This window comes from Solea senegalensis, linkage group LG1, assembly GCF_019176455.1.
Source record: "Solea senegalensis isolate Sse05_10M linkage group LG1, IFAPA_SoseM_1, whole genome shotgun sequence".
Lineage (NCBI taxonomy): Eukaryota > Metazoa > Chordata > Actinopteri > Pleuronectiformes > Soleidae > Solea > Solea senegalensis.
In genome coordinates, this window is record NC_058021.1 from 24,721,067 (window position 1) to 24,737,059 (window position 15,993).

At 41.9% G+C, this 15,993-nt stretch overlaps 1 protein-coding gene across 2 annotated transcripts in view; it reads right to left on the minus strand.

The window, feature by feature from the left end:
* Nucleotides 1-15,993, minus strand: part of cntnap2a (contactin associated protein 2a) — a 315,409-nt gene that overhangs the window by 24,591 nt on the left and 274,825 nt on the right. The window contains exons 19-22 of one of the 2 annotated variants that reach the window (XM_044036937.1): nucleotides 10,954-11,172; nucleotides 7,108-7,137; nucleotides 5,176-5,412; nucleotides 879-1,112 (exon numbers count right to left, since the gene is read on the minus strand). In XM_044036937.1, the coding sequence (XP_043892872.1) occupies nucleotides 879-1,112; nucleotides 5,176-5,412; nucleotides 7,108-7,137; nucleotides 10,954-11,172 (720 nt within the window). The remainder of the gene's footprint in view (nucleotides 1-878; nucleotides 1,113-5,175; nucleotides 5,413-7,107; nucleotides 7,138-10,953; nucleotides 11,173-15,993) is intronic. The other variant, XM_044036945.1, reaches the window with a different exon arrangement.

Below are 15,993 nucleotides of genomic sequence, written 5' to 3' on the forward strand. Positions count from 1 at the left end.
TTTATCTACTACATTCTCAAACAGGAGTCCACTCATACACCGCTAATGTATGAGACATTGGTTTGGATTATTCTAATATTAAGGTTTTCTATTAAAGTGAAACAAGAAGAGATGAGGAACTGTGGAGGAAAAACTGAGTCATTCGGAGAACCCACTGCTTGACAGGAGATAACTGTCTGAGGGCGCCGCATGAGCAGGACTGTCAAGAGAATCTTGTAGCAGCCTCAAGCAATGTGACTATTTTGCCGTGTGATTTCGGAGATTGCGCACATCAGTCGCTGGAACGCTAGATGGCACTGTCAAAGTTTTATGACTTCTGATTTATCGAAGCACTTTGCAGCCTGTGAGCTGCACAGTGGGAGGCTGCGGAATGAAAAAGGGGTTTTGGAGATTAGACAACTTTGCAAACTGTGCTGCAAGCGCACCCTTTAAAAAAACAGTACTTTGCAGCACTAACAAGCAGGCATCTCACAAGTCTCCAGCCACAAGCTGTGTGTGTGTGTGTGTGTGTGTCTCTTTAGGACTCATTCTGGTTTTAACATTGACCTTATGGGCACCAAAACCTGGTTCTAATGAGACAGAACCTAGGCTACAAGGCGGTACAGTGGCTACCATTGTTGCCTCACAGCAAGAATCAAGGTTTGAGTGTGCATGTGGGTTCTCTGTCATCCTCCCACAGTCCAAAAACATAGGGTTAGGGTTAACAGAGAGGATATTTGGACAATCTCTAAATTGACTGTAGGTGTGAATGTGAGAATGAATCATCGTTTGTCTCCTTTGGTGCTAACCCTGCCCATGAGTGTGCGGTTAAGTTTAGTCCTAAAGATCTAGGTCAAGGTTTGAGTTAGGGAAATAATTTAATAGAATGTGTGTCTTACCATTATGCCTCAACACCACAGCCAGATAGTCCTGTGTCTTGGAGCTGACGTACATCAGAATCGCAGGAGCACTGGATGTGCTGAAACTAAAAGCGACTTCCTCCTTGGTCAGATTGACGTCATGTGGTGTCAGCTGGTGCATCAGGATCTTCGTATCTCGACTGGCTCCTGCGACCGCTTCGGGCATGAAGTTGTACTTAATGAGCGTCCCGGCCTCAAAGAAACCCCCAACATCTGAGTGAGATAAAAAAAAAAAGAAATAAAAAAAAGGGAACATACACAAACACAACAGTGCTTCTAAGTTTGTTTTGAGCACTAACATGGGCGTTTGCAGAAGCTATGAAAGTCACAGGATATAGGCAAAGAAAGAAGAGACACAGAGACAGACATAAAGAAAGAAAAAAGACAGACAGAAGAGAGAGAGAAATAATGAAATAAAGGAAAGAAAGACAGAAAAAAGAGAGACAGAAATAAAGGAAAGACAGACCGACTGACTGAGTTCCCTTTATAAGAGAAGCCACAGGAAAGTGTAGAGAAACTCTGAAATGCCAGGACACAACAGGGTGTAGACATATTATGCAGTCAAAGAGGAATAAGCACACACATAAATATGGCTGTGTTCAGGAGGTGTAGCAAAGCGAGTGTTAAATTGCTGCACTCTAAATGGTCTGAATGGTGAATGAAAAAAATATCGCTGTGCTCTGGCATCTGAAACCACACAATACATTGTTTACCAGTACATTAACAGACCTAATGGAATATTCCAGCCATTCCAGGGAGCTTATTGATTCACGTAATCAAGTGTTGAGAAGAGGGAGGGACGTTATTTTTCTATACTTCTGTTATACAGGTGTATATGTATGTGCATGCATGCACACGCACCGCAGTGTCTGCCTTTCAGCTACAGAGGAGATAAACAGACACAATGTGCGTGAAATTAAAGAGAATGGTTATAAGGAAGGCAGAGAGCAGCATGGAATCTGCCTCGACATGTTTGCCTTCCCGCCGTCACAGCAGTGAGAATGTATAGCTACACCCCTTACACGTGTAGAATACTAAGTGAACACATTTATGCATTTTTATTTTAAAGCCTCACTTCACCCGTCCACTCCTACCAGACACAGCTGCAATAAATACTTCAAGCTACACTGCTTAAATCTAATAGATGGCCTAATAGGAGAAAATGGGAGAGTTCTCTAACTGGTATTATTAGTGTATAGGCAAATCCTCACCGCCATACTGCGTTCTGCTGTGCGCTGATTGTAGTTTGAAACATATATATATATATACATATATATATATATATATATATATACATATATATATATATATACATATATATATATATATGTATTCGACATTCGACCGTTTAGTGTCTTTTGAGATTAATTATGCTGATTACTGTCTGAACCAGGAAATTCTGCTCAACAAAGTGAATCAACAGGCAATGTGCTCTATTGAATTCCTTAAATTGGTTGCATCACAGAAGATGAATAAAACACATCTAACAAGCTTCAGTAAAGCCGATCGTAGATGGGACAGCACAAATGACATTAACCCTTTTTAACACCTAACACCCATACTTTGCTTAATTGAACCATAAAAGGACCAGAGAATGTCCTGTAGCTATTTACAATTTACTGCATGTTAAAATTGTGTAGTAACAATTTAAAATGAAGAAAAACAATGCAGGTGTACATGAACAACAGATTCTGTGTGTTAAATGTGAAATTGGAACAGTATGAAACCGAATTACAATAACAATAATATCTGGTGACAAAGATGCTGATTCGCCGGCTTCCTGAAACAGCGCGGGTGAAATTAGCACAATGACTACACATCGACTTTGGCGTGCAACTTCTCAGCTTTCAGAAACTGTTGAAATTTTTCTGATTGCCCAAACCGTTGCGTAACTACGGTAATGCAAAGTGTGCTTGTGCCAACGGTGTCGCTGTGTTATGTGATATTGTTTTTGATGCACAGAAATGATTGCACTAATGTTATGAGGTCAACGTATCTTTCTGTGAACTTCCAAACATGAGTAAATAGTTGAAAATTGACAAATGAACTTAAAAATATCAATACTTGGTCCTTTATGCAATGTGTCTCCGTCTTCTCTTTCCAGCAAAATAAAAATAAAATAGGAGAGAGTGAGGGCGGCCGCCCACAGCCTCAAAATGCAACACACACACACACACACACACTCACACACTCTCACACACACACACACACACACACACACACGCGCACACACACACACACACACACACACACACACACACACACACACACAAAACAGTCATAACATAAGAAGGAATGAGAAAACTCTGCTCCAGGGCAGGAGCTCTTTATGTTTGTGTGTGTTTTTATGTCAGCGTGTGAATATATTGTGAAAAGAGAATTTGGTCAAGCATGCAGACCTGTACAGGTAACAGACGTGCGTGTGTGTGTGTGCGCGTGTGTACATGCACAGTGGCTCCAGTAACCCCTCAAGGGCAGAAAAGCAGAAAAGGAGTGTACAATAATAATACTGCAGGGTCCCCTGAGCACTGTGTAAATATGGATACAATGGAAATGCACTACACAATTATGGCTGGTTTCATGCATTTTTCACTCACTGGGAGGACGGGGGGATATTAAACGGGGGAAAAGGGGAGAGATTCAGAGTCGGGGAGAAAGAAAGCTGCAAAAGGGCAACTGGGGAAGGAGGGGGGAAGGAAAAAAATGAAAACGTAGGAGGAGAAGAGGGAGGGAGGGCAGGAAAATGGCAGAGCAGGAGGGCATAAAAAGAGAGAAAAGCAAGGAACAAGAAAACACAAGTTGTAAAAAAAAATGAGAAAAGAGCAAAGTGAAGCAGTAAATGTTGTAAAACAGAGAGTGGGAAAATGAGGAGGAGGAGTCAATTCAGAGACGGAGAAGAGCATTGATGGAGAAGACAATAATAGATGTCAGAAAAGGTAGCAGTCACACATAGACCGGCGGGATAAAGGAGGGAAATACAGAAAGGGAGACTGAGAGAATATGAGGGGAGACAAAAGATGTGATGTGTACCAAGACAGGGGAACAAGACAAGGAGGAGAGAAAAGGGAGAACAGAGAGGGGGAGAGAGAGAGGGAGATAAGAGGAGTCACACATAACATGCACAAAAACAAACAGACACAAGGGTGTGCTCTTTCTCTTTGTTCGTCACACCCTCACACTCTCTTTATTCTCTAAATCCTGAGAGGCTTGATTGCGTATGACAGAATTCAGAGAAGGTCTTTTCATGTCTTACACTATCACCAGACACTGTCACCCATTTCCACACCACACACTGGTGTAGGGTTAGACACTCACACAGCTTTATGTCACCTTGTCACCTCTCCTGCCAAGAGTCACAGGGAAAAAAAACACTACTCAGCTTTAGGAAACAAATTAATTCACATGTCGGGGATTGGGAGCAGACAGAAAGCCTCTAACAGCACTGCAGCTCTTCTCCCCTGAGCATTTTTATGAAAACTTGTTTTGGTAAGTAGAACTTAAATGTTGCATCTAATGAATTCCCCAGGAAACAAATATGGTGTTTTAGTACTATGAGCAGAAGTGCAGTGTGACATTTATAATCTCTGAACCTCCAAAGCCTACACCTCCCCTTGCGCTCTGTGAGGTGACTTGCATTTTATTTATTTATCTCTTCTAAGTTTTATCTCTCAGCTCTCTGCATCCACAAAGCATTAGCATTCAACGTAGGCAATCCAAAGCCACGGAGAATTGGTGGGTAAGCACAATATCATTCACAATCGATGCCTTTTATCATAAGCCCAAACAGTGTAAAAACCGACAGCTCTAAACTGAAGTGGAAGCAAGGACAATCACAGAGTTCTGGGGGAGAAAAAAAAAAAATCACAGTGGTTTGTCAGACAATGACGCTCATTGAAATATCACTGCTGCAGCAGTTAACCATGTGATATCAGACAGTGGCATTGTGAGCCAGAGATAACACGTTTTCACACAGATAACCGTAAAAGTAGTTTGAAGGATTTCAGTGCTTCCTCCTAAACATTCTGAGCACGGAGTTTGTTAGTGCTGAGGAGGGAAATAAAAAATAAAATAAGAAAAAAAAAAAAGAGTTAGACATCTTTAGGAAACTATAAATCAATAAATTAAATATCCGCAGTTGCTGATAGCCCACAACAGGGCTGATATCGATTTGTTTTGCAATGAAAATGAAAAACAGGGCGATGCACTGACTCTGTTGAGGCGTTCATTGTCCAACAGTCTACACATTTATTAGAGACGGACCTAAGACGCTTCTCACCTCTTGTGCAGAACGGGCCGTCATAGGCGGTGGAGGCGCAGTCGCACAAGTAGCCGTTGTACTTCTCCACACACTTGCCCCCGTTCCGGCAGAACATTCCAAAACTGGTGCAGTGGCCTTGGCAGCCGGGCTTCACCCCCGGCGTGACCATGGCCCTCTCTTCCAGGTCTAGAGTGATGCCGTTCATCCGCAGGGCACGGATGCATCCCAGGAATCCCCTCTGTCCCCCTGCTGCACCTGAGGGAGGAGGAGGGTGAAGGATGGCAGAGGCGTCAATGTAACGAGGATGTGAAGCAGTGCGAGAATAAGTGAAAATACAAATAAGAGAAGGAAGGGAGGACACGTGGAAGTCCAGGTCACTCTGTAAAGAGGCTCTGTTTTAATCTCTGCCTGGAGGAAGCCACTGGTGATACGTTAATCGTTCCGGCTGCGACGCCGCTCTTAAAACAACCTTCAACCCATTTTTTTTTCCTTTCGCTAATTAGAACAGCCTAATGAACACTGTGCCTTAATGAACAGCTCACACACATACACCTGCTAATGGCAAAGTGAACGCATGTAAACTGCGTTCCACAGACAAAACACATGACCACACACACACACACACACACACACACCGCACCTGATTTGAATAGAGTCAATATATGCATTAATGCTTAGCCTTGGGATGTCAATAGCCATTCCTCTAAAGTGCTTCCATCGTCATTCTGGCCTCGTGCCATTACAGTCTAACTATCCATTAAGTTGGACAGAGCAGGGGCGTTAAACAGATTAATGTCCAACTAAATGACGATAGAAATAAACACCCACATAAACATACACCCACAGGTATGGATTTGAATGTACACAGGCACAACCGCGGAGGATAGTTAGTTACACCGTTTGGACAGACACACGTGTGCACAATTAATGTGCACACTATCGTTAACTCGAGCCAGGGGGCATTTCATTTATTAAAACCTCTCGATTGCATCTTTTGAATTGTGGAGAAGTATTCACTGAAGAAGACGCGTTTAGCAGACCCGAACATAAACTCTCACTCATTCAGTTATTTCCCTGAGCAACAGTCTCGCCCACATCTTGCCCGTTTAAACACGCACACAAAGTAAGACTACTCTCCAGGAGCACTTTTTTTTTTTTCCACTTACCAGCGCCACGAAGGACATGACCTTTAGGAGATGTCTTAATAAATCTATGTTGTACCACTGATGGGCTGCAGGTCTATCAGTCGTTGATTAACTGGACATCAGTCTCTGAGGTCCACGGAGACCAGGTCAGAGACACATGCATACTGTACATGCTTGAGAGCGAGACTAACAATTGCATACATATCATGCATATGCACCTATTTATAAAAAAAAAAAGGTCTGATTACATTTGTGCACAAGCAGTCATAATATTTGACTTGGTGTCCTTCGCTGTGTTGGTGTGGACTCTTCATAAGCTGTGTAATAATGTAATAATGAGAGGGGATAATGTACAGCATGTTATTCAGACAGAAAAATATAAAAAGCAGGCTTCATATTCGTCTCTTCACTGGAGCGATAGTTTGTCCTTCTCTTTAATTTACGGCTGAAGAAAACACAGTTTGTTTACCCAACACCGTGTTCAAAAGATACATTTTAGAATGTCATTTGTATTGGTATCAGAGGGGTGTTTTGATTTATATGGTCTAAATGTCATTTCAAAGGACTTCCCTACCCGCTGGCATTTCCTGGGGAGATATTATCACAGAAATTTCATTTTATCCACCCAGTGGTGTCGCTTTGGAGTCAATTATCGCTCTAAAAGGTCGATAATAGGATTGCCTGCATGGAAAAAGCATCAGCACCTCTTTGTTACAGAATAATAGGTAAAAATCCAAGTTTTAATTGCCATTATTTTGGAGCTGCAACTGAATTTGACGAGCCAAACACTTTAAATGTTACCTACTATCTTGGCAGGTGAGCGAGGCTGGTTTCCCTGCAACATGGGTGACGCACATGCAATGAGTGGCGACAAGCAAGGCGATGAATCCATGACGACGGAGGCGAGGAAAAGAGAGACAGAACTTAACAAAAAAAAAACAACAACATGCAAAACCATAATGAAAAACATAATAGGAAACATAAGTCAAGAACAAAAGCCAGAGAACAGATGGTGATGTTAAATGAATAAAACGTGGCAAGATTTATTGTACATGTATGAAGTGAATTGAAAAACCCAAACTTAACAGAGTGGAGTAAATTACAGGATGCTGATGGTATAACATTTACTCTGGAGGCCATTAGAGCAAATGAGCCACTGTGCAGTAAACACTAAAGCAATAAAATGCTTGATGAGGAGCATATTGATTGAGAAAGAGAGTGGGAGATGATATAGGAAGAGATATTATGCCAAGGTGAGCAAATTCAACTCCCTGCACTGTGTGTGCTTGTGTACAAAAATCTGGATGCCTGAATGGTTTCTCTTTGCCCTCTCTCTCTCTCTCTCTCTCTCTGCAAATCTCTCAAACAAACAGAAAGAAAAAGACCTTTCTCTCCTTGTGTCAGAGGCCAAATCTAACTTCCTAAAGCTATCCTCAAATAAGGATTAACAAGGGATTAGACATCAGATATGAGAAGGTGAAGTCACTAGCATGGCCGCTGCCAAATACAACTCTTCCCCCGCTCTATATCTCCACGTCCTCCGCCAAGACTACATAGGATGAGGAACGGCTGAGGTGCTATCTGGAATCCATTATGTTTCCTCGCCATGAATCGCACAGTGACAACACATTTCTCGCCCCTCTCCATTTTGCAAATGAAAGTACAAAAGTACACAGAGAGGTAAATTGGGACATGATAAGGTGAGGATGTTTCAGTCGCGGTTGCATCAGCAAAAGTGATGAGACAATGAAATTACATTATAAACGGGGGATCAGGGGGTTGAGGCTATCACATCAGGATGTCTGATTGGAATTTGGAACAATCTCCTTCGAGGTGGAACTTCTTTTCTCCCATGACATATTAAGAACTTTGTGATCAGCACTCAGCACTTCTCCCTCCGTTCGGAAAACCCTGAAACTATTTTAGCCGCACAGTTTGGTTTAGTGACGGCTCAGCACAACAGGCAGACGGAGACGGAGAGCTGGAGACATCGGGAGCAAAGCGTAGGCAGATCTTCTGCTACTTTGAACTCAGGAGAATGAGTTTGTAGATGAAGCCAGAAGGAACAAAAAAGACCTTTAAGAAAATGGGGGCATTAATGGCGTCATAATAAGAGCTCAGTCCGTCTCGTGTGTATGTGGCCGAGCGTGACAGTTCTATAATAGTTTCTTAATCCAAAGTGATATAAAGACTGATTCAAATTATTATAGTCTAATCGAAATGACCTCTATGTGGATTAAAGGTACAGTATGTAAAGATTTAATGGAAAAGTTGCATGTTGCAGCTGAATATCCCTCACCAAAACTCAAGGTACATAGAGTTTTTTCATTGTGGGTGAGTGTAAAACCATGGTGGTCCAAAATGACAGCCATCAAACAGCTGACCTGCAGAGAAGGTCATTCTAGGATTCTAGGGTAATGAAGAACAGCAATGCATACAATCATGTGACTGTAAACTGTTGTAAAAAATATTCAGAAGTTTCAGCCAGATGAAAATATTTCCATCAATATTTTACACACTGGACTTTTAAGAAGTATCCATCACATGAAGGTTTTTATAGTAAACGAAAACCAACTAAATAACGGAAACAAAAACTTTTTTGTTAACTGAAACACAAACAAAAACTAGAGAACTAACTAACTAACTGAAACTGTGTCTACAAAACAAACTAAAATTGTAGCACAAATTACTTTTTCGTCTTTGTAAACTAATACATACATAATCCTTTTGATTTCATATAAGATGTATTTATTTTTTCCTCTGCCGGGCAATTTTGAAAGGTTTTATTCGAGACAGCCTTTTCATTCAGTCATAATAAAATGTTTTTAATTTGTTTTTGTTTACAATGTGGGACATAAGGCTGTGCAAGTGAAACACCACATTTATTGTGCAGTTAACTGGGTTGAGTTGGTTCATCTCAGTGAATCAAACCTGTAGTCTTTTATTGGTTTTTTTAATTTTGCTCATGTTTTTCCTCAGATTGAGCTCCCTGAGACTCCTGGCTCACAAACAATGTGATGAGTGTTACGAGGGTCATTAATTATTATTATTTATGCTATTATGTTTATGTGCGTCTTTAGTCTGTTGGCCAACCTCAGCACTATGATGCACATTTTGCACTTCAGTTTGATTTAGGCATGGTTGTTCATTTGTCCAAATAAACATTTAAAATGGCACCTTTTGCTGGGTTTTTAATGAAACAATACTGATTGTGACCTTTTTGAATCTCGCACCTGGCAAACTGTGTCAAACTGACACTGAAACTAATTAAAAAAAACTAATAAAATCTAGCAAACCCGCTTTAAAAATGAATTGAAACTAACTCATTTTAAAAACAAAAAGACAAAACTAAATAAAAACTACAATGAACGAAAAACTATTGATCACATGCTCTCACAGCCGGTATGAAGCTCAGTGTTAACATTATCCTTCCGTGGCAACTATAATATAAACTATAAACTATAATGAAAGGAAGACAGAAGCGATGGCGTTTGGACCAAACCTGGGCCGCTTGGCACCGCACGTTAAGCCATCAGTCACAAATCTGGGTTTTAAGATGGACAGGGATTTTGAATTGGACTGTCAAAATTGGTGCAATAGTGAAGGTAAAACCTATCCTTTCAAAACCGCACTTTGAGACAGTAATCCATGCCTTTACTACATCTCGCCTGGATTACTGCAACGTACTTTTTTTATAGAGACAGTCAGACTTCCCTCGCACGTCTCCAGCTTGTTCAAAATGCCGCTGCGGGTCTTTCAACTGGAGCACATAAAAGGAAACACATTTTGGCCTCACTCCACTGGCTGCCCATGCAATTTAGAGTCCATTTAACAATTCTTTTATTTTTGTTTTTAAATCCTTAAATGGTCTTGCCCTGCCTTGTCTCTCCGAGCAGCTTCATCCTTACACATCCTTACAGCTGCTTCTGGCGTTACCAACATCTTAAAGGAAGCTCAGAGGGGACAGAGCTTTTTCCGTTGCTGCACCGAGATTTCGGAACAATCTCCCACTGCATACACCCCTCCACTGTTGACCCAGTAGACACTTCGGTTGGCTTTACCGTTTTTGTTTTTTATTGTATGACTTGTTTATTTATGTTGTTTTTCTACTTTCTAGAGTACCTTTTTGTTTTATTGTTTGTTTTTCGGTCTAGTTGGTCTAATGTTTCTATATTTGATGTGTCTTATTCATCTCTGACGTACAGCACTTTGTTTGTTTCAGCTGTTTTAAAGTGCTTTATAAATAAAGATTGGATTTATATATATAAAGCTGTATCTCTGTGTCTGAGTGTGTATGTGAGAGTGTTAACTTAATTATGGCTGAGGCTAAGCTAGAATGAAACCTCTTAAGCAAGAACACTGATTTCCAGTAAAGGCTGCTCTACTTATGTAACGTATGAAGCATTCAGACGTGTGAAAGTGAAAATCTGCATTGGAGCAGCATTACTAAAAATACAGATAGCACAGAAACCTTTCAAATGAAAAGTTCAATCCACTTGATATGATATGTACTGAGGTGTTTGCTTTCCACACATCAGAGCTGATAATTCTGACCTGTTTGTCTCTGTGAGTGTCCCACCGACACAAAGAAGTCCAAACTGCAATCGAATGTGTGTATACGAGTCACTCGTGTGTTATGTGCGTGTCTTACCCACGTAGAGCTGGCTGAAAAGCTCCAGCCGTGTGTGCCCCTGTGCGGGAGCGAGCCGAGACGCCCGATAGGTCTGATCTAGCTGGAGGACGGCCTCTTTCACGTTTCGCTCAGCCGTTACGCGATGCCACTGGTCGTCGTTGAGGGGCATGGCTGAGTGCACCGTTAGCTCCACCGGCCCATTTCCGACATCAAAGGAGAAGGAGACCACCTTAGGAGCTGCAGAGAGAGAGAGAGAGAAGTGGCGGTTTATAAAACAAACAACTTTCCCATGACTCCCTGCTCATAGTCCATTCTGCAGGTAAATATGTGTTCAATTTCTAATCTAATGGCTCATTTGTTTCAAGGCCATTCATTTGCCTTGTATAGATTTCAGCTTTGCAATACACGGCTGCTCACAGCTTTGGACGGTGCTAATCCCACAGGCAGTCAATACACGCCAGGAACTGTTGGCTTTGCATGACATTAAGTTGTATCACAGCACTTTCCACGTGTTCTCTCACTCTCTCTCTCACTCTAGAAAGACGAAGGAAACTTACAATTAAAGAGAGAGAACATGTGAATGAACAAGGAAGAAAAAAAAGACCCAAACAGAAGATGATAGTGTGCATGAGTATTTTTTATGGTCTTGTACATGTATGTGTGATATGTGTTTGGCAAGGATTATGAGGAATGAAGACGACAGTATATAAAAGGGAAGGAGAAAATGCAAGTGCAAGTGCAGCAGCCTGATTTCAACAAACCAATAGGGGTCACTGTTAAACCTATAATTACTAAGACAAGACAAATGTTCACTGATATTTATAAAACTCTCTCTCCCTCTGTAATGAATGCAGGCCTGTGCGTGTGTGGGTGAGTGGGTGTGTGTGTGTGTGAGAGCTTACCACCTGTCTGTTCCAGATGTTTCTGTGAGTACACTGGTGAGGTCACATTCAGATGAAATATTACATTTCGGGCCTTCCAGTTTGAAACACTACTGATCATAAATGATTCGGTGAAAAAAATGGGAAACAAATAATTTACAGCTGACTGGCAGGTTCTTCACATCCCCTAATTGTCAGAGGTTGATATTTAGATTTATGTGCTTCACTACTTTGTCAGTGTCTCTGTCTGAATAGCCACTGTTTGGATGAGAGATGTTCGCCCCCTTGCAAAATGCCAGCCGTGAATGCATCTGGCCAATGAATGAGAGCAGAAAACAATGAAGACATTTGTTTTTTTGTGGCTGGAAAGACGATTTGCAATTGTCACATTAACACCCAATTGGACTGTTTTCCTAATTGTTTGGTACCACTGTCTGCACGCCTGTATAAAAGCCATGTATTCTGAGAGACACCAGAGCGCTGCAGTCATCGAGATGATAAGTAACAACTATCTATGTTACTGCTTGGTTTCATTAGGCTCAAATATTAGAGGGGATAAAGTGATGCAGCTGCCGTTGGGAGAAGGTATGTTCTACTTTTCTTTGTCCAATCAATGTGTGGACTTTTTCATCTAATCATCTCTTTTCACTCCAACTATTCTTCCATTTTTGCCCTCTTGCAGCCTATCTGCTGTACCCACAGTGGTTCTGTCCTTCTTAACCATTTCCTGTTGGTTCCTCTTTCCTCTCATTTTTCATTCTTTGTTCTTTTGTTTGACTTTTCTTTCCTTCTTTTATCCACCCCCGGTCTCCCTTGAGTCAACCTCCCTTCCCTGTGTATTCCTTCCATCAAACTTTTATTTCTTCATTTACTGCTTGCTTCCCCCCATTCACTTACTCATCCTTCATCAATCTGCCTGCCACTAACCCCCTCACTCCTCCTTCACTTTCTTCCTTGAATCCCATCTCGCAGACGCTATTTGCCTCGTCGTAGATGAGATGCAAAGACACGAGAAATCATCTCAGCAACGGCCTATCTGGATTTGTAGCGGGCATTAACCTACGCGATGAATATGAAAAAGTGCTTGATCATCCAGCTACCCACAACAAACAGCACAAAGAGGCACATTCACGCACGTGCAATGACGGGGTTTAGTACCCTGAATTAATGATGTCTTTATGCATGGAGCACGTCTGCAGGACAAGTTAGAGCATTATCTGTTATCTTAAATGCTGAAAGAAAGCCAAACATACATCACAATACTCCCGTGGAAACAAAAGCTATAGAAATGCTGCTATGGCAACGCTTTTTGTGTGTGTGAGATTATTTGCATTTTTTTTTAGTGCCACTGCAAAGCAAGATGGATGTCCCACAACTTTTCTTCTCCACTCTGTCCACAGGCGGGAATGAAAACTAAAGTGCCCTCAGAGCACGGCGCTTGCCTCACGTATTTGCATAGCTGTGATGGATGTCATAAGTGTAAAAATGTGTGTGAATTAAATTGTGTGTGTGTGTGCATGCGCGCTTACTCTGGCACGTTGGCCCAGAGAACACCCGGCGAAGCTTTTTATTTTTGCAATTTACTTTTCTATTAATCTTTTAATATAGAGGCAGGAAGCTGTGCATCAGCACAGCACAACTTAACAGTGATAAATAGTGAACAAGATTGTGTGGGTCTTTGTGTGAGAGATCACAAGCTCACTGCTCAAGTGGGTGTGTATTCATATGCTCCATTTTGATTTTCAGACGGACCGTGTTGTATTACAGCTTCACGGTCTTTTACTTGCTAGCGTTTTTCTCATTTGCATTGCTAAAATTTTTACTTTGTGTTTTCCACACCTGGGGCGGTTGCAACAGTCTGGACACTTGAAGGACACTTAGTTTATTTAAGTGTGAGCCAAATTCAGAGGTCAAGGCAAACCTGGCGCTGGTGACGCTGAAACGAGATTACAGCATCAAAAAGACAGAATTCCTTTTAACACCTTCAAGTTTATCAGCAAAACACACCTCACACTTGCAAAGAATCCTGGATATGTATTAGTACATGAAATATATATAGTATGGGAAGAATATTAGCATCTGATCTTACATTTTCTTAGTGCCAGGCTGTTGCTTTAGATGACCAGCCCCCGCCTCCTTCTCCTGTCTTTCTTCCCCCTCTGCCTCTCCTCTTAAGCCCAACATGTTGAGAACACCTACCTAGAGTGCAATTTTCCCTAGAAGTTTCTTTTATGTGAAAAGAAAAATTATCTCTTCATTGTATCCAAGTGCTTGCTTGTGTTGGAAATGTAAGGTGTTTGTTGAGGGCTGTGTTGTGATTTGGCACCATAAATAGTACATTAAAATTAAACGGAATGAAAGGCCATTGGTGCATTGACTGAAGTCTCAACTTTGTCTCTGTCTGGTCCTCACATAAAAGATCAATGGTACCGTTTCAGAAGCTGAGCTTGGCAGTGGCAGAGTAGATGTCACAGCTGGATACCAGACTGAAAATGTTTATAACCTTTGGGCAAGGCTATCACTGAAACTGCAGCCTCTTAAGGACTCAAAGCATGGCACATACATACTTTCCACTGAGCCGCAGAGCCCAGAAGTCAAGCATTTCTATATTTGAGGACCCTTCAATATCTCCTCAATCCTATTACCAGGCCACTTCACATGGTTCTGAATACATTTTTAATGCTGACCCTCAAATGTGTCTATGCCCATTTCTTTCCATTAAGATTCAAAGAGAAATACCTGCCACCTGATGACTTTGAATCTGCTGAGGTCACAGTGATGTGTGTGTATCTGTGAGAGAGTGTGAATGTGCTCCTGCAATGGTGTGTGCTACTCTGGCTTAATGCTAGTTATTTCATGCCCTGACTGGATTGTAGCATATACAGTTTTGGACTAATGTGTGTGTGTGTGAGTGCGAATGTGTAAGTGTGTGTGTGTGAGAGAGAGAGGGAGGGTTCATGCAATTGTGTGTCTAAATGTGCGCTGTGGGGCAGAATGCAAGATGATAGCAAAGCAGAAGAGAGAGGAAATCAATGTGGGGACATTTCAAAAGCCTCAAGACAACTATACATACACACAAATAAACACGGAAACATAGAAACACACACCCACACTCTCTCCATATCCTCTGACCTGCTGTGTAGCTGTGACAACACAATATGTGTGTTTCTTGCACATTTGCAAGACAAACACCACCTTTTGGAAAAATGTTTCACTGTACTTGCACGTGATAAAGTGTCATTGCAATATTTCTTTACTCCAAACCTAGATTAGCTGCTCCCACCTGACCTTGTGGCTGGCCCACTGGCACTGGCGGAGGTGTGACTGATTGATGGCTGGAAAGACTGCACCAGGGGTGGGATAGTTGCCCTTCCCACATGCCCATGAATAGATGACCTCACTCCATGGACAACCTACGACACTACAAGCACTATACGAAAAAGACAGCCCGGTGTCCACCGAGAGGCCGAATGGACAATGAACCAATTAGGCGGGATTACAAAAATAACGGCCAATCATCTGTGGATTGTGCATCTGTGGATGGTCCAAAGCAACAAAACACCTTGGCTTGTGCATCCATCAAGGGGAGGCACCATGTGGGGGGAGAATCCATCTGCAAACTTGCACTGCTTCTGCAGGTGAGTATGACTCAAAGCCTGGTGGAGCAGCAGAGTGTTCTTGACTCCATCATTGCACATGGACAAAAAAAAAAACACAGCGACAGAGAGGCAATAGCGATATTTTGAGCTGAGTTTCTATCCAATCCTCCAGAAGATCATTTACTATAAGGCAGGTAGAGAATTGGTGAATGAAAGAAGACTTCTCCAGAAAGAATAGAGGAAAGCACCAGTGAAGAAAATTTGGGCCTCAAAGCTCTCTGGGACCAGCTGAAATCCATGCTTGCCAACCTCAGGAGGGCAGAGTGGATGTGGAAGAGCAGTAAGGAGAAAGCATGCACCAGTTTCCTCTAGGACCATTTTAGGTATGCTTGAGCCTTTGAAAGCTGCCTTCAAGTTCGACACCACACAAGCGGAAATAATTCAGAATATTCCGCTGTTAGCGGAGCAGCCAGTGAGGAGCCTTGGTAGACAATACACGACTGAGCTCTCAGATAAGCACATAGCTCAATCTGTTATGACGCAGCTGTCAGAAAGCATCGATGAAAGAAAGGAATAAG